Source organism: Physeter macrocephalus, chromosome 9, assembly GCF_002837175.3.
Source record: "Physeter macrocephalus isolate SW-GA chromosome 9, ASM283717v5, whole genome shotgun sequence".
In the NCBI taxonomy this organism is placed as follows: Eukaryota; Metazoa; Chordata; class Mammalia; order Artiodactyla; family Physeteridae; genus Physeter; species Physeter macrocephalus.
The window spans coordinates 74,504,252-74,530,861 of record NC_041222.1 but is presented as its reverse complement, the minus strand read 5'-3'; the positions used below and the strand labels follow the sequence as shown (position 1 = coordinate 74,530,861).

General features: G+C 50.1%; 2 protein-coding genes across 10 annotated transcripts; one reads left to right on the top strand and one right to left on the bottom strand.

Moving 5' to 3' along the window:
- The first annotated feature begins 1,666 nt into the window (after positions 1-1,666).
- MYORG (myogenesis regulating glycosidase) lies at positions 1,667-15,576 on the top strand. Of its 7 annotated transcripts, none has more exons than XR_008618259.1 (4): positions 1,667-1,787; positions 4,948-7,073; positions 10,953-11,085; positions 15,491-15,576. XR_008618259.1 is itself a non-coding variant. In XM_055087250.1 (3 exons), exons 2-3 carry the CDS (start codon positions 5,015-5,017, stop codon positions 11,006-11,008), a joined length of 2,115 nt encoding a protein of 704 aa, XP_054943225.1. In that variant the 5' UTR covers positions 1,667-1,787; positions 4,948-5,014; the 3' UTR covers positions 11,009-12,562. The 7 variants fall into 7 exon arrangements, 4 of the variants coding, with proteins under 4 accessions (XP_054943225.1, XP_028349865.1, XP_054943223.1 ...); XR_008618260.1 differs by lacking the exon at positions 15,491-15,576 and adding an exon at positions 12,941-13,331 and having other exon boundaries at positions 4,948-7,052; XR_008618258.1 differs by lacking the exon at positions 15,491-15,576 and adding an exon at positions 12,941-13,331.
- Positions 15,379-26,441, bottom strand: NUDT2 (nudix hydrolase 2). 3 transcript variants are annotated; one of them, XM_028494067.1, is made up of 4 exons: positions 26,347-26,378; positions 18,380-18,482; positions 18,038-18,171; positions 15,379-15,977 (listed from the first exon to the last, which is right to left on the bottom strand). In XM_028494067.1, the coding sequence occupies exons 3-4, from the start codon at positions 18,162-18,164 to the stop codon at positions 15,661-15,663; spliced, it is 444 nt and encodes a 147-aa protein (XP_028349868.1). In that variant the 5' UTR covers positions 18,165-18,171; positions 18,380-18,482; positions 26,347-26,378; the 3' UTR covers positions 15,379-15,660. The 3 variants fall into 3 exon arrangements, with proteins under 3 accessions (XP_028349868.1, XP_007100795.1, XP_007100796.1); XM_007100733.3 differs by lacking the exon at positions 26,347-26,378 and adding an exon at positions 21,418-21,505; XM_007100734.2 differs by lacking the exon at positions 18,380-18,482 and having other exon boundaries at positions 26,347-26,441.
- Between the last annotated feature and the right edge of the window lie 169 nt (positions 26,442-26,610).

Below are 26,610 nucleotides of genomic sequence, written 5' to 3'. Positions count from 1 at the left end.
ATTAACGCATGTATGTGGAACCTAGAAAAATGGTACAGATGAACTGGTTTGCAGGGCAGAAGCTGAGACACAGATGTAGAGAACAAACGTATGGACACCAAGGGGGGAAATCCGTGGGGGGGTGGGGATGGTGGTGTGATGAATTGGGCAATTGGGATTGACATGTGTACACTGATGTGTATAAAATTGATGACTAATAAGAACCTGCTGTATAAAAAAAATAAATAAAATAAAATTCAAAAATTAAAAAACAAACAAACAAAATAAAACAAAGCCCTGGGGGACTTCCCTGGTGGTGCAGTGGTTAAGAATCCGCCTGCCAATGCAGGGCACATGAGTTCAATCTCTGGTCCAGGAAGATCCCACATGCCGCAGAGCAACTAAGCCCGTGTGACACAACTACTGAGCCTGTGTTCTAGAGCCCGTGAGCCACAACTACTGAAGCCCGCGTGCCTAGAGCCTGTGCTCCGCAACAAGAGAAGCCACCGCGATGAGAAGCCCGCACACCGCAACGAAGAGTAGCCCCCACTCGCTGCAACCAGAGAAAGCCCACGCGCTGCAACGAAGACCCAAAGCAGCCCCCCCCCACAAAAAAAGCCCTGTTTTTCTGTCCCTCAGGGAGCAAGCGGTGGGGTGTTCTGGAGCCTCAAGGATCTTCAGTATTTTTGCACCCCATTCCTCCTGGGTGCAGGTGTATAGCGGGGCACGCCCACCTCCTCGCAGCAGGGGCACTTCTAAGGACTGCCACCAAGGGGAGTGGGTGGGGGAAGACTGCAAAATACGGAGCAGAGGGCTTCCCTGGTGGCGCAGTGGTTGCGCGTCCGCCTGCCGATGCAGGGGAACCGGGTTCGCGCCCCGGTCTGGGAGGATCCCACATGCCGCGGAGCGGCTGGGCCCGTGAGCCATGGCCGCTGGGCCTGCGCGTCCGGAGCCTGTGCTCCGCAACGGGAGAGGCCACAACAGAGGGAGGCCCGCATACCACAAAAAAAAAAAAAAAATACGGAGCAGAATCCGGTCTTCTCAGTCCCTGATCTCAGGCACTGCTGGTCTGGTCCGGTGGGAGCTGATAGCTTGGGCCTCCCGGCTGATGGAACTAGGCTCCACTCCGTAGGGTCCTTGATTGGATCCGACCTGCACTGAGCCTCTGAGATCCTCCCAGAATTCCGCTACCCTTTTTCCATATGGGAAAAGAGCTAATGAGAGCGTTATACCGAGACGGCCTCAACCTCCCCAAATCTGGAGGAAAAGGAATCCCAAGGGCCAGCTCTGTCCCTTTACCCTGCGGCTCGCTCCTTCTCATACACATCCCAAATTTAGCCGGTAGGTGCGAGAACCCTAACATTCGACAGCTGCACCTCCCTCCAGAACTACAGTTCCCAGCAGACCTGGGGAAGAGCCCCGCCCGCGTGCGGGTAAGCAATGGTCCAGAGGGGGCGGGCCTGCAGGCGGGGGGCGGAACCGGGAGGCACCGGGCTGGCGGCGGGCCTGAGCTGCCAGGAGCTGGGCACAGAACAGAAGAGGAAGGTGGGGGCTAAGGGGCGTGACCTCAAGTGCGCGTGACAATGTGGGAGGATGGTCGGGCGCCAGGGGCGGAGCTGGACACCGAGACTCAAGACGAGACCGAATGACTGGGGCGTGGCCGAGCAGCCAGGGGGCGGGGCTCGAGGACGGCCTCAGCTGTTCCCAGCTAGGCAGCGCCCCGCGCCGCACCGTGGCAGCTCAACTTCTGCTAACTTGGAGGGGATCTGCGGGAGCCTCCATTCACCCCCACTTCTGGGGTCACTTCCGTGAGTGCGCCCAGCGGGAAGACGTTGGGGGGTTGCTGAGGGAAAATATTTCCTGAACTTTCGCTCCTACAGATGAGTAGGTGGGGTGAGCCTGGACACCTGGGCCCCTTCGGCCGCGGTTCCCAGCGGGCGACCGCCCTCTTGACCTCAGTCTGTCCTTTCGGACATTATAGCTGCAGCGCTGGGAGTGGGTGTAGAGTATTCCAGGCTGTAGGCGCAGTCACTCTATACCCCCGGATCCGCTCGCTGGGCAGGACGGGGAGAGGGCCCGGATCGAGTTGCCTTTGGCATTTCCACCCCTCACCCTACCCCTGGGAATTGTTTTGGACAAAGGACCCAACGTGGAATGGCCTCCCTTCAGTTGGGCTAGGCCCGACCCTCCCCCTTAGACATGGCTAGGGGCTGGAAGCCAAAACTGAGGTTGACTGTCAAGTGAGGAGAGGCTTGGCTAGGGCAAACCCTACCTGCCAGCGTTGCCTGTGTCTGGCCAGATGGCGGAGGCGGCAGATTACAGGGGGTCTCTAGCGCCACCGTTAACACCAGAACCACAGTTCCTCCCCCACAGCCCCTGTACCAGATGCCATTAAAATCGCCGCTTCCCATCCCCAAGAAGCCTTCCTGGGGCAAGTAGCAGCACCAGCCCTTGGGAATACAGGCCTCACCATGCCCACACCCCCCTGATGGAAGCCTGTCCCACCCTCTTGGCCACAAAGCTCCTTTTCTCCCCTGCATTCAGATAGCCAGTCAGACCATTAGCTAGCTCCCTGTCAGGGTTAAGCTGGGATTTTGGATTCAGGCAACCCTGCTACCTGAGTGACTTCAAACAAGTTCCTTTTTCTGTTTGGGCCACAGTTTCCTCATCTATAAAATTGGCACTGCAGCTGTGCCTCCTATTCAGCATTATTGTTAGGGTTGGATGCCATGGTGTCATTGGGGAGACCAGCAGATGGCCTCTGGGTTTTTGTCCTTCATCAAAGAACCTCAGAACCCTAGAAAGTAAAAATTCTCAAGACCTAAGTGTTTGAAAAGGCTTTTGAGGTCACCTTGGTGGGCTGGCCATGCCTCCAGGGGTCATGAGATAGGCTGACTTAATATGAAAGTTTTGAGGATGAGCAATCTCTGTACTACTCAGATACGGACCCTTTCTCCCTATTCCCTTAGTGCCCAGAATGGGGCCTTGGTTGTCTTGAATGAATTGAATATAAATGTACAGCAGGTCTGGCCTGGGCCACCTAAGGCCTTCTTTGGGTCCTGCTTAGCTTAAGGGCGTCAGCTAAAGGCTATGGCTGCATTTTCCAGGAAGGCTTTTCCAGCCTATACCTACAGGAAGGGAAGTCCATAGTAGGTTGGGTGAATTTTGAAGGCTAAGTTGTATGGGATGAGAGGAAGGGAATAAGAGGCTGTTCTAGACTAGCTGGAACTGACCAGTTTAGGGAGTTGGGGGAGGGAGCTCAGAGAATAAGGCCCTGAGATAGAACCTCACTGGGGTGGGGGGGCATTTTGGGGAGCTGTATGTTGACATCTGGGATAAAAATTCCAATCTGCACCTGGCACCTGGCATTCTTGATAATCTCTTCATGGGAGAGGTGGGGGAAGTGAGAACGCTGAGCAATTCTGGTGTCTCCTTGGAAATTGCTGGGGACTTGGAAACAGACACTGGCATCTGGGAGGAGTCTAATTACTGTTTGCCAATCTCCCTCTCTCCTTCCCTCCAGCTGGAGCAGGTGGGCAGCTGGCAGGCTGGCAGTGTATGTCTGTGTATGCACGTGGCTGGTGCTATTTCTTTGCTGGACTCTGCCCTGAGGGCTGAGACAGGAAGGGTCAGTAGCCTTGAACAGCAGATTTGGACACACACCTCCTCCCAAGTCTGTGTTTCTCTGTAGTCATATCTGAATCTTTAGCATACAGTATATAAGAGCGGATTGTGTTGTAGGGGGTGTCTGATTGCCAGAGAGCTGGTAGGTGGGGGAGAGAAGTTGGCCAAGATGGGTGGGTGAAGTTTCCTAAAGCAGGTGGCCTGAAGGATTGAGGTTAGGAAAGGAATGAGCTTGGTAGTCATAGGATAGGCTTGGCTGAAAATGGAATCAGAAGGACAGGTGAGACCATGTATGCCTTGAACTTCAATTTGCAAAGCTTACACTTCTGAACTTCACCATGGGGGTCATGAGCAGCTCCCTAAACTAGGGAGAGATGTAATCTGATAAGTGTTTTAGAAAGATCACTATAGTGGCTGTGAGCAGAAGGCATTGGAGGAAAACAAGTTGAAAGCAGGAAGGCCTATCGGGGAAGTATTGCAACGATACAGGGGAGAAATGACAGTGCTCTAACTAGGGTAGGGGCAAACAGGACAGTGGGTGAGTGCTAGAGACAAAGCCAGAAGGTAGCTGGCCCACAGATGTGGTCCTGAGAGCAGAGCAGGAAGGTGGGCAGGGAAATGGACTTGGTGATCCTGATGGCTGAGAGCAGAGTGGAGTTTGAGAGCAAAGAGAGGGAGATGTGAGAAGCCACCAAGCCCCCATGCTAGGCTCCTGACCCCAGTCCTAAAGTCCAAACCCAACCTTGCCCCCGCTCCAAACCAGGCCCTTGGACTGAGTCTGGCTTTGAGTATCTTCTCTAATCTCCAGATTTAATATGGCTTCTGACTCAAGATTAAATTCCATGCCTGAACTGTTCCCCTTCATCTCTCCTCTCCCACTCCCCACTCAGGGAAGCCAGCCTCCTGCTGTGTCAGAGGTCTTAAGGAGCTGGCTTGCTTATCCCCCCTCTCCCACCATGGCCACATCTCTGGGAAACCAGGCCCTCTCCAGATTCCTCCCCTTCTCTTCAGCCTGAACTGCCCCCATGTGTGATCCAGGGAGGCCTGATTAATTCTGTGATCCTGGACAGCTCCCTGACCCTGTCTGGGTTTGTTCCTCCACCAGGAAAATGGTGATGAATATCATCTGACCCTCCCCTTCAGAGTCCTGACTAATTTTGGCAAGCAGTGGGGCCCATGAGAAAGGGTAGGTAAAATGCAGACAGAACGACCTGGTAAGGGTAAAGCCCTTACGTCCCAGTATACACTTTCCCAAAATATACACTTCTTTCTTGTGGCAGCAAATGTAAATACTATGGAATGAGAAAGCTCAGTTCCACCTCTCTCTTCCCCTTCCTGACTCAGGCAGGCCAAGTTCAGATGGGCTTTGCCGGGTGGCCCCACTGCCTGTTCCTTCCTTAACTGGGGGCTGATGCCCCAGAATCCTCAGGAAAAGAGCCAGGCCTACCCTCGCTGCCGCCCTGGGAGCCACACAGGTCGTAAGAGCCCCGAGGCCGTCGCAGCTGCAACCATGTACACCTTCTTGCCTGACAACTTCTCGCCTACCAAGCCCAAGCCGTCCAAAGAGCTGAAGCCGCTGCTGGGCTCCGCAGTGCTGGGGCTGCTGCTGGTGTTGGCCGCGGTGGTGGCCTGGTGCTACTACAGCGCCTCTCTACGCAAGGCGGAACGCCTGCGCGCCGAGCTGCTGGACCTCAACCGCGGCGGCTTCTCCATTCGCAACCAGAAGGGCGAGCAGGTCTTCCGCCTGGCCTTCCGCTCGGGCGCGTTGGACCTCGATTCCTGCAGCCGCGACGGCGCCCGGCTTGGCTGCTCTCGCACAGCGGATGGGCGCCCGCTGCACTTCTTCATCCAGACTGTGCGGCCCAAGGACACGGTCATGTGCTATCGCGTGCGCTGGGAGGAGGAGACGCCGGGGCGCGCGGTGGAGCACGCCATGTTCCTGGGCGACGCGGGGGCGCACTGGTATGGCGGCGCGGAGATGAAGACCCAGCACTGGCCCATCCGCCTGGACGGCCAGCAGGAGCCTCAGCCCTTCGTCACCAGCGACGTCTACTCTTCCGACGCCGCATTTGGAGGTATCCTCGAGCGCTACTGGCTGTCATCGCGCGCGGCTGCCATCAAGGTCAACGACTCAGTGCCCTTCCACCTGGGCTGGAACAGCACGGAGCGCTCTCTGCGGCTGCAGGCACGCTACCACGACACGCCCTACAAGCCGCCCGCCGGCCGCGCTGCTGCGCCCGAGCTCAGCTACCGCGTGTGCGTCGGCTCCGATGTCACTTCCATCCACAAGTACATGGTGCGGCGCTATTTCAACAAGCCATCGAGGGTGCCAGCACCTGAGGCCTTCCGGGACCCCATCTGGTCCACGTGGGTGCTGTACGGGCGCTCGGTGGACCAGGACAAGGTGCAGCGTTTCGCTCAGCAGATACGCCAGCACCGCTTCAACAGCAGCCATCTGGAAATCGACGACATGTACACGCCTGCCTATGGCGACTTCGACTTCGACGAGACCAAGTTTCCCAACGCCAGCGACATGTTCCGCCGCCTGCGCGACGCTGGCTTTCGCGTCACGCTCTGGGTGCACCCGTTTGTCAACTACAACTCATCGTGCTTTGGCGAAGGCGTGGAGCGCGAGCTGTTTGTGCGTGAACCCACGGGCCGGCTGCCTGCTCTCGTGCGCTGGTGGAATGGCATCGGCGCCGTGCTCGACTTCACGCGCCCGGAGGCCCGCGACTGGTTTCAGGGGCATCTGCGGCGACTGCGTTCGCGCTACGCCGTGGCCTCCTTCAAGTTCGACGCTGGAGAGGTCAGCTATTTGCCGCGGGATTTCAGCACCTACAGACCGCTGTCCGACCCCAACATATGGAGCCGGCGCTACACAGAGATGGCACTGCCCTTCTTCTCACTGGCCGAGGTCCGTGTGGGCTACCAGTCACAGAACATCTCGTGTTTCTTCCGCCTGGTGGACCGCGACTCGGTGTGGGGCTACGATCTGGGGCTGCGCTCGCTCATCCCCGCCGTGCTCACTGTCAGCATGCTCGGCTACCCGTTCATCCTGCCCGATATGGTGGGTGGCAACGCAGTGTCTGAGCGCACAGTGAGCGGCGGCGATGTGCCCGAGCGCGAGCTCTACGTGCGCTGGCTGGAAGTAGCCGCCTTCATGCCAGCTATGCAGTTCTCCGTTCCACCCTGGCGGTACGACGCCGAAGTGGTGGCCATCGCGCACAAGTTCACTGCACTGAGGGCCTCACTCGTGGCGCCGCTGTTGCTTGAGCTGGCTGGTGAGGTCACTGACACGGGAGACCCCATCGTGCGACCCCTCTGGTGGATCGCGCCCGGCGACGAGACGGCGCACCGCATCGACTCACAGTTCCTTATCGGAGACACACTGCTTGTGGCGCCGGTACTGGAGCCAGGCAAGCAGGAGCGGGACGTCTACCTGCCCGCAGGCAAGTGGCGCAGCTATAAGGGTGAGCTTTTCGACAAGACGCCAGTGCTGCTCACGGATTACCCCGTTGACCTGGATGAGGTTGCCTACTTCATCTGGGCATCCTGACCCAGCCCAGGACCCAGAAACCCCACAGCCCTAACCGCAGTCTTCATGTAGACCTCTAACCCTGCATCACAGCCACACCGGGTATCCCCAGGAAGTCCCCACCTCTGTACCACCCACTAAGTGGGTATTGAAGTAAATGTGCTGGAGCCAGCTCCTGTAGGGCCAGGGGAGAAGATGCTAAAGCAACCTCCCACTCCAGTGCACAATCCTATCCTAACAGCCCTCTTTCTCTCCATACTCACTCCAGTGTACAGAAACCTCTTCCCTGGGCTGGGGGCAAGAGAGCACAGAGGAAAAAGGTCAGCTCTCTTTCTGTTAAACACGGTTGGGTTTTAAAAGCACAGAGAGAAACCTCACCCTCCATCCTGGCCTGAGTGGCCATCTTTGCCCTTCTGAGGTGGTGACTTGATCCTCTTTAAGGTCCCAAAATAGCCCCCAGCCACACTTAGAAAGGGCATATTTTCAGTGTTGGAAGCCAGGTCCTGAGTCCCCTGCACTGGCCTGACCTGTGGCTGACCTGGTCCCACCACAGCTGGCGAGAAGAGACAGAGGTACTTGGCCAACTGACAAGGAGGCAGGAGGTCCCCTCCCAAAGGACAGGTGGACTAGGCTCAGCACAGAGCCATCATCGTTGTCCCTCATTTGTGAAGAGCTCCTAACACCGCACTTATGCATCTGTGTACACACATGGTTCAGCCTTGGGCCAGGGCCACCGCCTGATGGGCAAAGACTTGCAAAGCCATGCAGGCCAGACTTGATGCCTTAACTCAAGAACGTGTGTGTGTGTGTGTGTGTGTGTGTGTGAGAGAGAGAGAGAGAGAGAGAGAGAGAGAGAGAGAGAGAGAGAGAGAGAGAGAGAGAGAGACACCATATGTCCCTGGTGCAGTACCTCCGAGGCTGCATAAGCCTGGAGGGAGAGGGCAGGGAGCAAATTTGAGGTTTTGATTGTTGACTTGGTCCCTCCCTAGGTGATGTCTCTGGGACTCTAGTAGGAAATAAACAGTCCTTTCCAGATTCCTCAGCTGCCTCACACCCTGCACACATGAGGTGTGGCTTAAAAGGGAGTGATGTTAGGGACTTCCCTGGCAGTCCAGTGGTTAGGACACTGTGCTTCCATTGCAGGGGGCACAGGTTCGATCCCTGGTCTGGGAACCCCACAAGTGGGGGGATGCAGCCAGAAATAGGAAGAAAAAGGGGGAGGGAGCGATGTTCTTATTCTGGTAGTGGTGTGCTTCAGCACAAAAACTACCGGGCACATCGACACCTACAAATATACATACAGGGTAAGGTCTTTCATTTTAGCCATTTTCCCTTTCTAAGAAAAGCAACCTCAGCCAGAGTGAGTTTCTCCTGACTTTGCAGCTGAGTCTGGGGAAGGAGTGGCTTGCCAGATGGGGGAGGTGGGAAACAGGGCAGGGCTCAGCTTCCGGTAATGGCTTGGACAGCAAAATCAGTCCCTCACCCCCTAGAGAATGCATCTCTTTGCCCACTCCTCCACCCCCTCTATTTTCTCAGTGTGAAGAATGCTATGCTAATGTAAGTTTAGGAGCACTCACCCATGATTCTACCACTCATCTGCAAGCTGTAAGCTGCTTAACCTCACTGAGCCTCAGTTTCTTCATATGTAAAATGCTGATAATAATGCTACCTCCCAGGTTGTTAAGGGAATTATAAGCACAGATTTATATAAGGTGCCTAGCACAAGTAGGTGCTCAATAAAAGCTAATATAATGTGGGGTTTTTTTTTTTTCTTGTTTAAAAATAACATGGATTTTTCCAGGCTCCAGCTCCCAGCCCAACTGGCTTCCTCTGGGCCTGCATGTGACACCCTCTTCCCAAACCTCTGCACACAGCACCCAGTTGAACTCTGAGTTGTGACCCGAGGGACACTGTGATCCAGGAGAGAGGCAAGAGAAGAGACATCTGAAGTGGAATGTCAGGAGCCAGGAGTCACCAGGAGATGGAGAGTAAATGGAATTAGCTTCCCTCTCCTTTTTGTCAAGAGCATTTACTGATCAGTATTCAGTGATGGGCCTCCCTGGGCCCTGGTGCACAGCCATGGGCTGTGTGTGGAGTGACTGTAGGAGGAGGGCACCCAGGCTGGGTCCTGGAAACTTCCCTAAATGGCTAGAGAGCATGACTCACACTTGAATGGCCCTCCACTTGCTATGCAGTCTGAAGCCAGTTGACCTAACCTCTAGAGACTTGGTTTCTTCATCTTTAAAATAGAATTTCTAGGATTCACTGAGATGTATCTGTAAAGTACTTATGCAAAAATTGGCAAAGAGTGTTAAATAAATGGTAACTCCTATCAACTCTTAATTCTAAACAAGGGACAAGGAAAAACTCTGCCTAAAACTGATACTGTACCCTATTGGGTAGCCTCTAGCCACATGTCACTTCTTAAATTTAATTTTAAAATTAATTAAAATTAAACATCATTAAGAATCCAGTTCTTCAGGCACGCTAGCCACATTTCAAGTGTTCAAAAGCCACGTGTGACTAGTGGCTCACATATTGGACAGTGCAGATTATAGAACACTTCCATAGTTGCATAAAGTTCTGTACCCCAGGACCAAGTAGTGTGTGCTGTCTGAGATGGCACGGGGGTTGAGGTTGGGTAAAGTAATCTGGAAGGCCTAAGTCATCGGGCATGGAGGAGGAGTACCCTTTAGAAGGGCATTGATGGAATTCCCTGGAGGTCCAGTGGTTAGGACTCTGCAATTCCACTGCAGGGGGCCCGGGTTTGATCCCTGGTCGCTGGGGAACTAAGATCCCACATGCCATGCGGTGTGGCCAATTAAAGAAAAAAAAAGATCTGAAGTGAAGTCAAATAAAATGTTAAGAATTTTAGAAGGGCATTGAGGGCAGGCAGCTTAGATGGGGGAGGGGACACACCATGCCCACTGAACACTCACTGTGTGCTGGGACAGGGCCAAAGGGAAGAGTGCCCTTGACTGGCCAAATCCCAGCAAACTAGCCCTTGGCTTGCAATCTGATTTCTAATCTGGCCTCTGCCATTGACCTTGTTAATCACAAAAGCACAGATGAACAAGCTAAAACAGTGAGAGAGGAGGGCACTGGCCTGAGTCACACAGATTAGTACCCAAGACTGGACTAGAACCTGGTGGTCTGTAGCTAGAAGCCTAGAATCTCCTGCCCAGTCTTCACCCATCTTTCAACAGCCTGGGCCAGCCCTGGCCTATACATATCCAAGGCTGGGGAGCCACTGAAATGTGTGTCTCTGAAGCTGCCACCCAATGGGCCTGATTCTAGGCCAACAAGTTTTTCCCCTTCCCCTACTGACGACAAAAGAGAGAGGTTCAAGAAGTTGGGCAGCAGTGGCTGGAATGGTAGGAACCATGAGAAAGAGCTGGCCTTGGGATGGGGAAGGGGAGGGAAGTGGACTAGAAGCTACCTCTACCCGTTTGCTAGGATGCCAGAAACTCTGCCCTCTTAGAGCCTTGTCCAACCCCCCCATCTCTGCCAGCACCTCTTGTACATTCCAAATTTCTCTCTCTCTCTCTCTGTACATGAGTGGGGAGGGAGGGCTGCCCCTCCTCCATGGAGCTTCCAGTAGCTTTGTCATGGCCAGAGTTCCCCACTGGTCTTTTCTGTACCCCTGGGCTGGGGGTGGGGGTGAGGAGGCTGGTATGCAGCAACAGGGAGCTTCCTTCTCCAGAGGTAATGGGGAGGGACTGAGTGGCCACTGCAGGAAATCTGGGACTGGGGCCTAACACCCCCATTCTGTGACCGTGTGTACCCTAAGAGTCTGCCTCCGTTTCCCTTTTAGCACTCTATGAATCAGCTAAACCCTGGCCAAGCCCTCTCTCTAAGACCAAGATGTGAATTTTCTGGGAGGATCTTTGCTCTTGTTCCCCCAGATATGGACAAAGTATCCCTCACCCTGGTTGGCTACAGAGCAAGTAAGTCTTCTTTTGTTGGTTTCCCTCACCAAGATTTCTGGTCCCTTCACTCCTCCTCAAGTCCAAGGCCAATGTTGACCTCTCATCTCCTGGTCACTACCCCATGTCAGATCTTATCAGTTCTAGCCTGGACCATTGCAGTGGACTCCTAAATCTTTCTACTCTTGAACCCTTCAATTCAATTCACATAGCAGCCAAGGAAATCTTTCTGAAATTCAATCAGGTCATTTAGGAAAAAAATTCAAGCTCTGAATGTTCAAGACCTCTAAGATCTAAATCCTTCTCTCCCCTCCCCTAATGGGTGAGGGGGGTCAAAAGGTAAAAATTTTCAATTATAAAATAAATAAGTCAGGGGGGTGTAATGTACAGCATGGTGGCTATAGTTAATAATACTGTAGTGCATATTTCAAAGGTAGGAGAGTGGATCTTGAATGGTCTCATTACAAGAAAATAATTTTTTTATAACTGTATATGGTGATGGCTGTTAACTGGACTTACTGTGGTGATCATTTAGCAATATATACAAATATCGAATAGGGGAGATCTAAATCCACTTCTGCTTCTGTTTTGCTCACACACACATACTTATGAGCATATTTTGAAAAGCATTTGAAGAAGTACTACCTACCTTCTGTTCTGGGAACAGCTGCACAGCCCATCCCTGCAAGGGGAGGCCTGCCCAGACCCAGCCTTGAAGAAAACCACAGGGGCAACTGGGTGATTTCCTTTCCTGCCATTGTCCGACTCAGTGGGACTTCTGCTGACACCCTCCCCTCTCTGGTACACACCCCAGCTCCCAAGGAGCAACATGGCTTTTATCTTCAGGCTGGCCATTTACTTTATCATGCCCAAGGATCTTTCCAGCAGCTTGAGGGGAGGAGAGGATTTTTTTTCAATGTACTTTACCATTTTAATGGACTATAGGGGAAAAGAGAGACTGAATTTTTTTTTTTAATTGAGGGGTCAGTGACATAACATTATATTAGTTTCAGGTATACAACATAAATGATTCGATATTTGTATATATTGCTAAATGATCACCACAGTAAGTCCAGTTAACAGCCGTCACCATACACAGTTACAAAACAAATTTTTTTCTTGTAATGAGACCGTTCAAGATCCACTCTCCTACCTTTGAAATATGCACTACAGTATTATTAACTATAGTCACCATGCTGTACATTACACCCCCATGACTTATTCATTTTATAACTGAAAATTTGTACCTTTTGACGCCCCTCACCCATTAGAGGAGGGGAGACTTCTTGGCCTTATGAGACAAGCCCTAAGTCTGGCTGGGTGGGGGGTGTCAGGGGAGTGAGGTAAAACTGAAGGGGAAGAGGCTCTGTCCCTGGGGGTTCCCAGTCTGAAGAAAAGGAAGAGGCTGTGCCTCTATACTCAGTATCCTAGTGCTGTTTTTTCCCTCCATAGCCCCCTTTCCCCTCCTCAGGGGGTCTTGCTGAGCACTTCCTGTTACACAATGGGGAGCTGGAGGCGGGGTAGGAGGGGAAAGGAAGTGAAGGGGGAGGGTTAGGAAGAAGGCTGAGAGCAAGCCTCACTGGAAACCTGTAGCACAACCTCCAGGGGGCAGCGGCGGGGCTGGAACGGCCCTCCTCTAGAAGGTAAGCGACCGGTTGGGCCACAGGCTGGACTGATGGAGAAGTCAGCCTCTGCTCCTCAAACGTGGGGTCCCACCTGGGGTCCCACACCAGCACGAGCATTTCCATTTAAATTCTACCATTAAAACCACCCTTATACTTTCATTCCTTTGGGTCTTCAATTCAGCAAACAACTGCTTACTGCGGGGGTGTAAGGTATTGCTTTTGGATGTCAAGAGGGCATTTTGGTTTTCCAGAGCCTCTATCAAATGCCCCCAGGAGCTTCCCTGGTGACGCAGTGGTTAAGAATCCGCCTGCCAATGCAGGGGACACGGGTTTGAGCCCTGGTCCGGGAAGATCCCACATGCCGCGGAGCAACAAAGCCCGTGTGTCACAACTACTGAGCCTGCGCTCTAGAGCCCGCGAGCTACAACTGCTGAGCCCACGCGCCACAGCTACAGAAGCCCACGCGCCTAGAGCCCGTGCTCTGCAACAAGAGAAGCCACCGCAATGAGAAGCCCGCACACCGCAACGAAGAGTGACCCTCGCTCACCGCAACTAGAGAAAGTCCACGCAAAGCAACAAAGACCCAATGCAACCAAATATAAATAATAAATTTTTTAAAAACGCCCCCAGGAGGGGGCAACTTAAGACCACCCTTGTGGGGATTAGTTCATTAGATGCTTCTTCACCCTGGGGTGGTGCAGGTGGTAGTGGGGAAAACATGTGGAATTCCAAGAGAAGCCTTTTTGGGTGTAGGTGGGGACAGGATGGTGTTTATAGGGTGAGTGGTTATTAGGGAAGCTTCCAGGAGGAGATGCTCTGGAGTTTGGAGGGCCTCATATTGAAGGGGAAATTGCAGTCTTAGCCCTATAGCCCTTGAACAAGCCCGGGTGGCCGAAAGCAAAGTGGTGATGACAACAAAGCCTACTCACCTGCTACATCCCAATCTCGGTTCCACTCTCTCCCTCCCTCATCCACCGCCCATAACATGCCCCAGTCCCACCTTTCTGTCAATTCATCCTACAAAGTGAACACCTGAACGCAGTTTATGGGCTTCCCCCCCCACCCCGCCCCACCTTCTCCAAAGTACCTGTGTTTTAATGGAAAACTTTGTAAGTAAGTCCCAGAAGAATGACTCCAAAGCTGTACAAGATATTCTAAGGCAGAGTCCTCCCTCTGGCACCTCATCCTCAAAGGACCTCACATATAGGCAACTGCCAGGGCCATCTACCTTCTTAAGCCTCAATATCCTCAGCTAAAAAAGTGAGCAGCAAAATCAGGTCATTTTCCAGGTCCCTTCCAACTCTGATGTATGAGGTCTTAACATTTTGAGATTCCACAGACTCCCATGCTGAGTGCACAGGGCCAGCCAGCCCTTGTTAGTCTGTGGCTTGGCACCACTGCCCAGCAAGCACTTATTAACTCAGTGGGATGTGGTCCCTGCTGGCCTGGAAGGAGAGCACTAAGCCTCAAAAACTTCCTGTAGCAGGCCTCCTTCGGGGAGTGCGCTCCGAGGGGTGAGGAACAAAACCATTCAGGTCCCTGGCAGGGCTCCAGAATCCTGTTCGCTAGTACTTTTGCCCTGTCTGCATGGAGAACCAGTGACTGAAAACATCTGGAGGCCTGATCGAAGACCTGGATGACTTCTCTCTCCTTCCTCTGGGGGTGGCTGTTCTTGACCCTGGTAATCCAGGTTGACCTTTGCCAGTGCCCCTTCCCATCCAACCTTCTGCACTTCATTGGACAACAACCCTCTAATGAAATCCACATGAATCCAGCTGCTAACAGCTCCTGGAAGGGCTGTAGGATCTAACACCTGCCCTGCATTGCTTGAGCCCTAGTAGCAAGGGGAAAGAGGGCTGAGACCCAGCTCTTGTGGCTCGGGATCTTACAGTTGAATTGTGGGAAAAGGGAGCAGATGGGAAGAGAGAAATGCCAATGATGAGGGCTTGCTAAAGGCGGGGAAGGCAGCTGCAGGCGAGGAATGCACGGGGTAGTGACAGGGCTGCTGGGTGGCCCAGCTGAGCCCCCCAGGCTCAGGCCTGCCCCTTGCCAGTGGCCTCAGTCATGCTGACAACCACGCTGACCCTGGGAGTCAGGACTGGGCTGGGAGGTTGGAGTGTATGTGTCACTGACCTGGTGGCCCAGGGTTGCCTGTCCTTCTCTTCCCTGTTGTGACTGGGGATTTGTTCCAATGTTCCTTGGGTCTCGAATTATCTTAGGAAATATTTACTGAGCACCTATAACATATGTGCCTGGTGCCAGGGAAAGATACATTAGCAAGTACGGTTGTCCTTCGTTATCCGCGGAGGATTGGTTTGAGGACCCACTGAGGATACCAAATTCCGAGGATGTTTGAGTCCCACCGTCGGCCCTCGATATCCACGGATATGGTGGGCCGACTGTATAGCAGACTCCATTCCTGCGCTCCAGTCCCACTCGCTTGTATATCCTGTCCGCTACAAGTCACTATGTCTCAGGTACACCGGTGGGGTGGGGTGAGGGTGCTTGGAGGTCCAGAGGCAGGAGAGCCACCCAGCACTGTTGGGTCTCTGATTCTGACTCCGTCCCTCAGCTTCTCTGGGGTACGGTGCTTGGACACAGGATTCCCTGCAGCTAAGGTCAGAGCTCTGATTCACTCTAGCTTTTCTACCCACCCAAGGCAAGAGCCCATGAAATAAATAACAGCAGGTTAGAAGGAGAGATAAGCTGCTTGAGATTTATTCATAAAGTATAAGGATGCACTCAATGGGCTCGGCCTTTTTTTTTTTTTTTTAAACTCCTTTCCCTTCCTTTCCACCCAGCTGAGATTCTTGCTTGCTCTTCTCTGAGGGTCCTCAGCTGATTTTACCAGCCTGTCTGCAATCTGCTATAATGAGCCAAAGACCAGCACAGGCTTCCCTGGAAGCAAAGGTAGTTCACCTCAGAAGCCCTCAAGGATCCTACGGAAGCAAAAGACCCGGATCTGGTCAGTTCAGACCACTGTGGAGCAGAGAAACTGGTGTCCTTCCTGGAGCACCGCCTTCATCTCCTTGAACTGAGCCAACTGGCAGGCCTCATGCAGCCCCAGCCAGCGATAGGCCTGGTGCTCGTGGGAGAGACGGACCTCCACGTCGTAGTCCTTTACCTCCGCCAGCCAGTAGATGACGGTTTTAGGCTTCTCCCTGGCCACATAATTGAGCTCCCTTCTGAATCCCTCAATGATGGTCAGCTGGCCTGCTTCTATGCCTGCTTCCTCCTGAGCCTCCCGAAGGGCTGTTTCCAAGTCACTTTCTCCTGGTTCCACATGGCCTGGTTAGGAGAAAAGAAGAGGAGGTGGATATAATCTTCAACAAAGCTGGATTTTCCAGGTCAGATGATTTAAATCTGGGGTCTCTGGCAACTTTTCTAGGTGTTGCTAAGCTTTGGCAATATCCTAACATGCCTAGGGATGGGGTACAGGGCAGGCAGTGTCTGGCTCTGTGGTGTCTGGGCAATCCGTCTTCCCCACCCCATCTTCTCTACAGAGAGTGAAACAAACCATATATTTGGCAAGTCTGGTCTAGAATACTGCTCTTCGATGGTGAGAGAGACAGCCTCCCTCAGACCTCTACTTTATTTTTCTTTGGAGTTCTCTTCATCCCATATTCTCAGGGAGACCCTTCCCTGGGACACCTTAATGTGATCTTCCCAAGGAGGGGTAGTCCTTTCTTGCCAGGTGGGAGCTGGCTGAAGAGGGAGCACTTCACCTGCAATGCACAGTGAAGACTTAACACTGTCTGCAGTTGGTCCCTGAAGTCCTAGGGCCAACAGTCTGTCTCCGAACCCTGCACCGAGGCACCGGCAGCTGTTTCCAAGTAGCTATCAAGGCTCTTCCAAATTGTTTTCATCTTTCTAACTGAGCAAGGCCAGATTCCAGTTTCATAGGGAAAGTCCTGATGGGAACTTAGACTAAGGACTAGCTGAGAGCCAGTTCTAAGAAAATTTGTTGGCAAGGCCCAAACCCAAGCAGACAACTGCCAAGAAACTGTTGTAAGAGAACTTGAAGCTCTGCAGACTGGGAGCAGCCCTCAGCTTTGCCTCGAGCCCTCCCTGCAAATTCTCAGCTTGCCCAGGGGGTTCCAAGAAGGCCCGGGAGGGGTCTGGCAGCCTTGGTCAACACATGGCTCCAGCAAGTTGCTGGGGGCCTCCTGGTTCAGGAGCTCATAGAGAACAGGAATTCTTAGCTGTTCTCTTCTCAGTTCAAAGACAGGGCTACATCCCAGCCTCTTCCATCCCAGGGGTCCTCAGAGCAGTGCCCTGAGTCAGCTGCTGCTGCACAGGTCCCACAGAAAGCAGCCAGGAGTTTGGACTTAAAAGCCCATTTTCGTTCACGGCTGCTAGGGAATTTTCTCTGTATAGCACCTCATATAGCCACAGACACAAAGACAGGTAGGTAATGCACCAGGGGAGGAAGGTGGGAGGAATGCTGGTGGTGAGACAGGTGACGCCGATCCAGGATGCCCGACCTTCCCTCAGAACTGTGTGGGAGTCTCTGAGCACACCCTGCCCAGCAGCAGCTATTCAGCACTCTGCCCATCGGTGTTAACAGGGTAACTTCTCCCCCAGGCCCAAGCAGGGAAAAATTCAGAGAGGTCCTTTGAAATCTTTCAGCGAGAGGGACCGTGCAGTGTGATCAGGTGATCAGGAGGCAAGTGTGAATATTCCTATTCATAGTATCTGTGACACTTCTGTCTCTTTTTTTTTCACCTTGTTTCTCCTCAGTGAAACTTGAATGTGCAAATTTTATTTCCTATTCCCACTTCCTGGTTTTCCTCCAACCCTGGAGTCTTGTTCACCCCTCCCCGACCCCACTTGCTCCCTTCTGTCTGGGGGCTGTTCACCATGGGCTCCTGACCTGTAGCCCAGTAATAACTTGACCCCAAAGTCCCCAATTCCCAGCTCAGTGCCTCTTCCCCTACCCAGCCGTTCACCACAGAGGCTCTGGTGACTGATGCAAGAAAACCAGGTGTTATGACTTCCCTGGCAGTCCAGTGGTTAAGACACCGTGCTTTCACTGCAGGGGGCACGGGTTCAGTCCCTGGTCGGGAACTAAGATCCCACATGCTGCATGGCGCAGAGAAGAGGAAAAAAAAAAAGGAAAGAAAACCAGGTCTTGCTTCTGCCCTGGAATTCAGCCACAGAGTTCTATTTCCAGTTCTTCTCTGGCCTGGCATGGAGACTTTGTAAGTAGAAAGGCTCAAGAGCTCCTGCCCACCCCACCCCCTCCTGCTACACAATCACTGGGAAGCAAGCCTTTCAGGGTGCCTGGCAGGGTGGATTTCTGAACAGTGCTTGGCATTTCCCCAAAGCCCGCCCCTCTGGCCTGGCACCTTTGGGAGGAGTCCAGTGATGAATGCCATCTGATGCCTGCAGCAGTAGAAATTCAATCGCAGTGTTGTCCATCTTGGGAATGAGACATCTTCGGAAGATGATCAAGCCACATGCTCTCAGGGCCATGGTCTATCTGAAGGTGTAACAAAAGAGATGTTCGAAGTTACACAAAACAGGAAGATCCATACTGGGGGGCAGCACTCTGGTGCTGCGGATTAGCACAGACCAGCTAACAGTGACCTCATCACCTACAGACAAAGGCAGCATGCTGAGAACCAATGGGGGGAAACCAGGAGTCAGAGACAGGCCTTTGTGTGTAACTGCAGGACCTTGGTCCCTACCTGTTAGTGTAGCTCTATCCCAACTCCTCTAGGTCTCCCAGCTAAAACAGGGCTGGCAAGTGTATGTAGAGACTGGAGATCCTCAGAAGCAACCCCACTGAAACTGGAGAGGTGCAGAGAATGAGAGAGATGCAGTACAATATTATCATCAAATTCACAATCCCATTTCCCTCAGCCTCCAACCTGAGTCTCTGGGTCAAAGAGACTCCAACAATGTGGTTTCTGATGGCTCAGAAGGGTCACTTAGAAAGGGTAGCTTAGTGTACTAAAAATTTATTATTTATTTTTTTTCAATCTTTTATCCATTTTGGAATGTTATACGTTCACCTGGTTCAAAACTCAAAGTATAAAGGGGAACACATGGTAGAAAGTCTCTTTCCTACCCCATCAGAGGTGAACTGGCAGAGTAGTCAAGAGTGTGAACCTGGAGCCTGGGTTCAAGTTCTGGCTCTGCCACTTATTCACTGTGTGATTAGCTCCTAAGCCTGTTTCCACATCTGTAAGACAGGATAGTAATAGCTCTACTGTAAAGAGCTGCTATGAGGATTACATGACTTAACTTTTGTAAAGTGCTTTAGAACAGTGCTTGGAATGTCATCTCAATAGATTTCATTATGCACAGAAAAATGTCTGAAGGATACACATCATTAATACTGTTTTCTGGGGGGATGAGATTATGGGGAGACTTCCATTTTCTGCTCCACATATATCTGTATTATTTGGAAATTTACAGAGAACATTTATTATTTTTATAATCAGAAATACAATGAAGACAGACTTTGTTAGTCTTTTCCATTTAGCCTTTTTTCCATTTCAGAAAAAAAATGTCAACAACAAAAGACAGGAAGGGAGTAGGAATATCTGCAGAAGTGAAAAAAAAATTCATCATCTGAAGGAGGACATGTAATCAAAGTAACAACAAATATGGAAGATCCTTTATGTGAAGCCCTGCAAAAGAAAAACTTGTACCATTTGTTCACTCGACAAATATTTATTGAGTACCTACTATGTACCAAGTACTGTGCTTGGCCTTTGCCCTCACAAGAATATAGAATATAGTTTATATTCTAGTGGAAGAGGCAGACTTTAATCAAATAGTTAAGCAAATTTAAAAATAATTGCCAATAAGGTATGTGCTCCAAAGGGGAAATGTGTGATTGGTAACTTAACCCTGACTGAGGGATCAAGGAATGCTTCCTGGAAGAAGGGATGTTTGAGCAGAGAAGTAAAGGATGAGTAGGAGGTAAGCTGTCAAAGGGAAAGAGGAGAGAAGATGTGTTCCAGGTAGAGGGAACAGCATGGGCAAAGGTTCCGAGGTGAGACAGCAGAACTGAAAGAAGACCAGGTGTCTCAAATGCAGTGGAGGCTTGAGAGAGTGGCCCAGGCAGGGAGAGGCCTGAGTCGGAGGGTCTCATCTCCAAGATTCCAGGGCCAAAGAAGGAGCTGGTGCTCATAGGTGGCAGAGCTGATGCTGAAAGGGTGGCTGGAGTAGATGCTGATGGTCTCCATGGGCCCCTTGTTGGTGCTCAATCAAGATGAGCTTGCTTTGTCAAAGGCATAAAAATCAGACCCAAATCACAACCTGTTCCAGGGCAGTTCTCAGGACTACCAACAGATGGTAATGTTACTCTAGAGAACAGTGGTTCCTTACTCAAAAAACCAAGCACACCCAACACTGTGACCTTTCCAAACCTTTCTACACCTGTAAGGAGAGTTTTTAAGGATTGGAAATTATCTCAAAATGGGTTTTTGAAATGGTCTGTGCTCTCATTTACTGTTGGTGGGAGATTAAATTAGCATATCCCCTTAGGAGGACAATTTGGTAATAATTATCAAAACGTAAAATGCACATTCCCTTAGACCCAGGAATTCCAATTCTAGGCATACTGACATATAGAAATACATGTTTAAGATGTACACACACACAAAAAAAGAAAAAAAGGGCAGAAACAAATATCCATCAATATGGGAATGGTTAAATAAGTACAGTATTTCATCTATATGATGGAAGATTATGAGGCCTTTAAAAAAACGAGGTAGAGTCAGATGTGCTGCTTGTAAAGATTTTCAGTGGAAAAAGAATGGCTCATAACAGTATGTAAAGTATGGTTCTTTTTGAGTTTAAAATTCATATGTAAACTGGTATCAGGCTTTTACTAAATATGGTGCTCTGTTTCCCTGGTCTCCCCATTTATGCTGAGAACGTTCCTTATTCTGGAAGCCAGAAGGAACCCTGTCACCAAAGAACTGGTGTAGCAAGATTTCAAATGACTGGTTCCATGTTTAGGCAGAAACAGGTACCTGATCCTATGCTTTCCTATCAAGATGCTCAGAAAGTATTAGCAAGTTATAGGTGTAGGGCACCTTGCCCCTGCTTTGAGTGGAGTCCCATGGAATGGATGTTGGAGCCCCTCAATAAGCTTAGGGATCCCAGACTATTGAGCACAGTGCCCTCCCTCCACACCACTGCTATTGCCAATACAGCATGAGGAAACAAAGATGCTGCATGGGGTGTGGCCAAGAAAGACAGTCCTGGGGTGGCCATGTGGAACTACTGGGGAGAGGGGAGCAGGCCAATATTTTCCTATGGGGAGGAGGCTTGGGTTACTGACAGGGGTGCACCCAGCAAAAATGCATCTCAGTAGATACCAGTATTCAGCAGTGACCACATCTAAGAAGCAGACTGACCAATGGTTCATCTTGATGGAACAAGAAGAGCTAGGATCAGATAGATGCTCAGTTTCTATGCTCTGCACCCACAGAGAGGACAGAAAGGCAGAACTCCTATTTGCCCTTCAATTGCTTGGCTTGAGCCAGCTGTCCTCTAGAATTTCTCCTTCCTTCCCCATCCATTTAACCACCTCCTCATCCTTTCAGCAACAACTCAGATGTCACCTCTTCTGTGAAGCCTTCTGGCTTCTAATCATTCCATCTTCTGGGCCTTTAACATGGCTTGAATAATCTTCTATTGTAGGGTTTGATAAGAGAAACAACACTATGAGCAACAGTAAAGTAAGAATTTAGTATAGGGATTAGACCTTGTCCAATTAGGAAGTTGCCGGAGAAATCCACACAACTCTGTCACTTCTGCATCTGATGTTAGGCCTGAAGTCTCTGTAAGTCGGTGAGGCCAGCAGTTGGGAAGGAAAGCTGGCTGTGAAGTGGAAGAGAGAAAGAACTGGAACCTGTGAGAACAAATCGACTTCTGTTCACTGTCTCCAAACTCACTGACTCCGGTGAGTTGCAGGAGAAGCAAAGGCCCTTTGCCACAGAGCTGAACGTACATCTAGCCTAGGACTCTCAGAGCAGCTGAAGGAGGAGATTCGGCAGGAGTTGGGGAGCTGCAGGCCTGGGTGCTGTCCTGCACTACCACGGTGAGCCAGCAGATCAGTGTCAAAAGGTATGCACTGCAACCATGCCCGGTATCCTTCACAGTGTACTGGCTGCTACTTCACTTCAGTTTTCCAAATCTTGCACAAAATTTTCTTGAGGTCAACCCCAACTGGAACCATACAGAAAGGGAATCCTGGGAAACTCGGTTCCAGCTCAGCTAAGTGGACACAGTACAAAGCCACCACAAGCACGCATGCCTAGTATGGTAAATCTCTGTCTGTACCTCTGGCAGGTAAGAGCCAGACTATGAGCTGTCTCCTGGGACCCAGCACAGCAGCTCTCAACAGATGTTCATTGACTCAACAGAACTGTCTCCCCACCTCCCACTCAAACAAATGTTCAGGGTACGTTCTGGGACTTTGGGAAATAGCCCAGTGTTTTCCTGAGGAGTGCCATTTACATAAAAGTCAATGGAGCTATTGTTGGAGGCTTTCTGTTTTTCTGGAGACCACGGAGCTGAAACTGTCCTGGGGTTTGAAAGTAGCCAGATTTCTCTCTCTCTCCCTCATACACACACACACACACACACACACACACACACACACACACGCACACACACGTTTTGGCACGCACAAACTCTGAGTGGATTCAAACCTCAGGGGGTTAAAGAACACAGTGTCTAATATGCAAAGATGCCTGCAGCCAGGATTGCGGAGGTGAGAACTCCAGGCTGACAGCAGGCAATTCACACTTCAGAAAAGTGGCAAAGTGCCTTAGGTGGTTAAAAAAACCTGAACAAAAAAACCCTCAATGTCATCAGAAGGTTCCAGAAGCTAACGAAAAGTACTCTTGGCTTTCTCTATAGATACAATTCTCTCACAGCCTAGGAGGTTCAGGACTTAGGTGCCAAAAAATAATTCACAGATAAATGGCTATACTGATGTGCTGTGTTCCAATATTTTCATAAAATTAATCAGAGTGCTACTGCAAGCATAGTTCAACCCCCAAAGCCCTCATAAATGTACCTTTACATACAGAAAGAGCTTTCCAAATCCTACCCCCCGACTTGTTCCTCCTAGTGTAAAATCCCTCTAGCAGAAACAGTATTTCATCCCACCATGTTATCAATTAAGCATCTACCCTGTGCAAGGTTCTTCACGTGTATCTTTTCTAATGCTCAAGACAACTCTTCCCAACAAGCATTATTATCTCCAGTTTACGATGAGGAAACTGAGATTCAGAAAGTTTAAAATACTTGCCCAAAGGCATAGCTGGTCTGTGAATGCTGAGATTTGAATTCAAGTAAGTCTAACTCCAAAATCTGTATTTTTTTCCCTTTATACTGCTTTGCTTACTGTGAAAGAGCAGGGCACAAATAGCCCCGAGAGAGGACACGAAAATGATTTATAAAATCATTTCCAGTTCCAAAATTCCCACACTTTGATCTATATTCATATGGAGGATTTTAAAGATGTCTAACTGGACTCCTTTCCACAGAAGAGGTTTTAGTTGGAGGGTGGCATAGATGAAAGTCTTGGTGCCCAAAGACAACCCTGGAGGGGTAAAGTGTAGTCTGAGGCCCCTAAACTTTGTGTCTCTGATAAAGGTTTCTATGCCTCTTCTGCTTTTTTTCTGGGAAGCAGGAACCTATAACCAAACATTCAAAACCATACCGAGTAGCCTGAGGGTTCCCAAGCACCAAGTACTGGGGACACATTGGATGCTAGCCTTGGGCAAGCACACAAATTCCTAACTTAGGGCACTGGTGTCCCGAAAATTTGCCCAGGCCACTCCACTGCGAGGAGGAAGGCCAACTCTGCCTGCCCACAAGCAACTTTGTGACTGCTCATCTTTCCCTCACTTCCCACACCACAATGGTCTTTTCTCCAATTCTCCAAGTCCCTTCTTCCCTTTCAAAGGAGTGGACAGAAATGAGGCTCCCATCTTGGAATAAAGCTCTCTCTTATAACAACAGCAAAAAGATAAAACTAAAAAGAAAGAAAAAAGCTCCCAACTACCATAAATTGAATAAATTGACAAAGAAAATGTTCCCTCAACTGCACCTTTCCCTGGATATCTGCCACTCTCTTTTCTCACAGAGACCAAGCTGCTGAGTCATCCTGCTATCTTTGCTATTTGGCTGGGGGAGGAAACAGGAGATTTCACCTGTAATGACATGAATATTGGCTTCTAGGATGAAGCCAAGTCAGACAAGGTTGGGACAAAAATAATTTCTAGTGAAGGAGATCTGTTAAGTGGCCTATTAGTGCCATCTGCTGTACAATTCTGGAAAGCAAACATGGGGAATTCTAATACTAGAGCCTGAAAGGATTCGTTCGCTCATCTAATGTCTGTTGAGTGTGTCCCATGCGACAGGCAGTGTAATAGGATCGAAGAGTAGATAGGAAGCTGAACACTAGTGAAAGTGGAAGATGTTTAAACAGACAAGTTACCAAATGTGCTTTTTGCATCACAAGGGTATGTGTAAGATGTAAATGTAGCAAAGAAGGGGTGATATCTTTAGGTCAAGGGGTACGCCATAAGGATTTTGAGGGATGACTAGGAGTTTACCAAGCAGAATAAAGGGGGCAAGGGGCACTCCAGGCCAAGGAAGGAGTGTGAGCAAAGACCCTCAAGGACAAGATGACATTCCATTGATAAAACTTAGTTTCTATCCCGTAGGCAATGAGGAGCCTTGGACTGGTTTTGGACATGGCTGTAATATGGTTAGGTTGACATTTTACAGAGACATTCTGACAGCAAGGAAAGTGGAGAAAGAATTAGAAGGCAAGGAGGCCAACCAGTTACAAGCCTGTTGCCAACAGTCCAGATGACAAATGATACAGAGTCAAATTAAGGCAGAGGCAGTGAGAAAGGAGAAGGGATGAATTTGAGAGGTCTCAAAGAGAAAATCAACACTATTTGATGTTTCATTTTCCAAGGGAGAGGGAAAGGGAGAGGTATTTGGTTTGAGTGACTAGGTAGAAGTAGGAGTAGAATGTACGCAAATGATTCCTGTTTGGGACAAGTTGAATTTGAAGTGCTATAGACTACCCACAAAGTAAATGGACACATGCGTCTAGAGTTCAGTGATCACCTCATCCCATCTCTTCATTTCCCAAGGCTGAAATTTCCTGTTAAGAGAAAGATTTTGCTTCCTCTGTAGGTATCTCTGCAGCCCACCTCCCTCCATTTGGGTAAAGCTGCTTGTACATCTGGTATTCCAAGTATTTTCATCCTATTTCAGTCAGAAACAGCACGGCACAACACAGAAAAGCATGGCTGGCTTTGCAGTGAGACTTAGCTCCCTAATTTAACAGTGTCTTACTTTGAGCAAAATACTTAACTTTTCTAGGCCTCATTTTCCTCATCTTACAAACAAGGAAACAACAACCTACTATTCAAAATTGCTGCAGAGTTTAAAATAAATAATGTATATGTAGGGTCTGACATAGATGTACTGAATATACGAGTCACGCTTACCCCTGTTATCATACAAGATTATCAGAAAGCTTCTCTATGTTATGTTTTAAGGGCATGCTCTTAGCTTTTATTGACAGTTGAATCAAGAAATGGCTTTTCACATTTTCTGCAAAACTACCGGTGATCACACCATGTATATCCCTGATGGCCCCACAAGATAAATTCCTCTTGATATAGCTACTAGGAAGAAATTCCACTCTTTTGAAGAATGTATTGCTTCCTGAATTATTATTTATTTAACTGACGAGTTTTGAACTAAATTGGGTACTCAGTTACATCTGCTGGCTTCATTGGCTAGTATATTTGCTTGTTTCTATTATGAAGACAATAGCTATCATTTTTGGAAGAGTTACTACTTGTCAGGCATTGTGCCAAGTGCTTTACCTTTGTTATTTCACTTAATCTTCACAACAACCCCACGAGGCACTACTGCCAGTTTTCAGAAGAGGAAAAGGGAAATTACAGCTCAGACATGTGTCTGGGTAGTGACTCAAAAGCAGATCTGCCTGCCTCCCAACATCACTGCTCTCAACCTCGACTCTACATTAGCTACATTTGCCTATTTGATTGCATTCAGTTTACTTTAATTTGTCATTCACATATTTTCCCCTTAGGAGATATAATAAATACATAAGGTCCAAACCAAGCCACAACAAGGAAAAAAGAAGTTATTTTTTTAGGCAGTGGGACTCTCGTGTGACTTTCTTTACTTCTGCTATAATTGCCACGATATTATCCATTCAATAAATGAAGCAATTAGAAAATATAAAACCTCTTTTGGAAAGTAGGCAGGGCTTAAAAGACAACAATGTTAAAACTGAGGTCCAAGGAGGGGAAGGAATGGCCCTCGGGTCGCTGGGCCCTACACCCGGAACTCTGGGCTTCCGACGACCCACCCGATCACCACCTGCATGAGGGCAAGCAAGGCTCGCGGGGCCACTGATCCCTTCTCCCTAGCATATAGGAAAACTGAGGTCCTGCGAGCGTCTGGTGCCTGGCCTAACCACGCCCCACTGCCAGCTTGGAGGAGGGAACGTTCACCTCTGACCCTACAGCGACGGGAGGTTAGTCAGCTGGAGACTCCCATAGCTCCGAGCCTCAGTTCCACCTTGGAGAACTAAAGCCAGTCGCCCCTCCCTAAGTTTACTCACCTTCCGAAGTGGAAGCAGGCAGGAGGCGGGGCTTGAACAGAGACCGGGGGTAAGTCGACCAATCCGGAGAGCTCCTTTGCGCTTTGGGCGACCAACAGCTTCGGGCAGAAGGATTCTGGACCCGCCTCAAAGGTGAGGGTCTCTTACTTAGAACATCGCGAGATCTTCACTTAAGCGGAGTAATTGGTTGAAAGACGGAAAGACGGAAATTGAGAGTTACGCCCACCGTTTCATTAGTTCTCTGATTGGTCTTCTAGAAGAGAA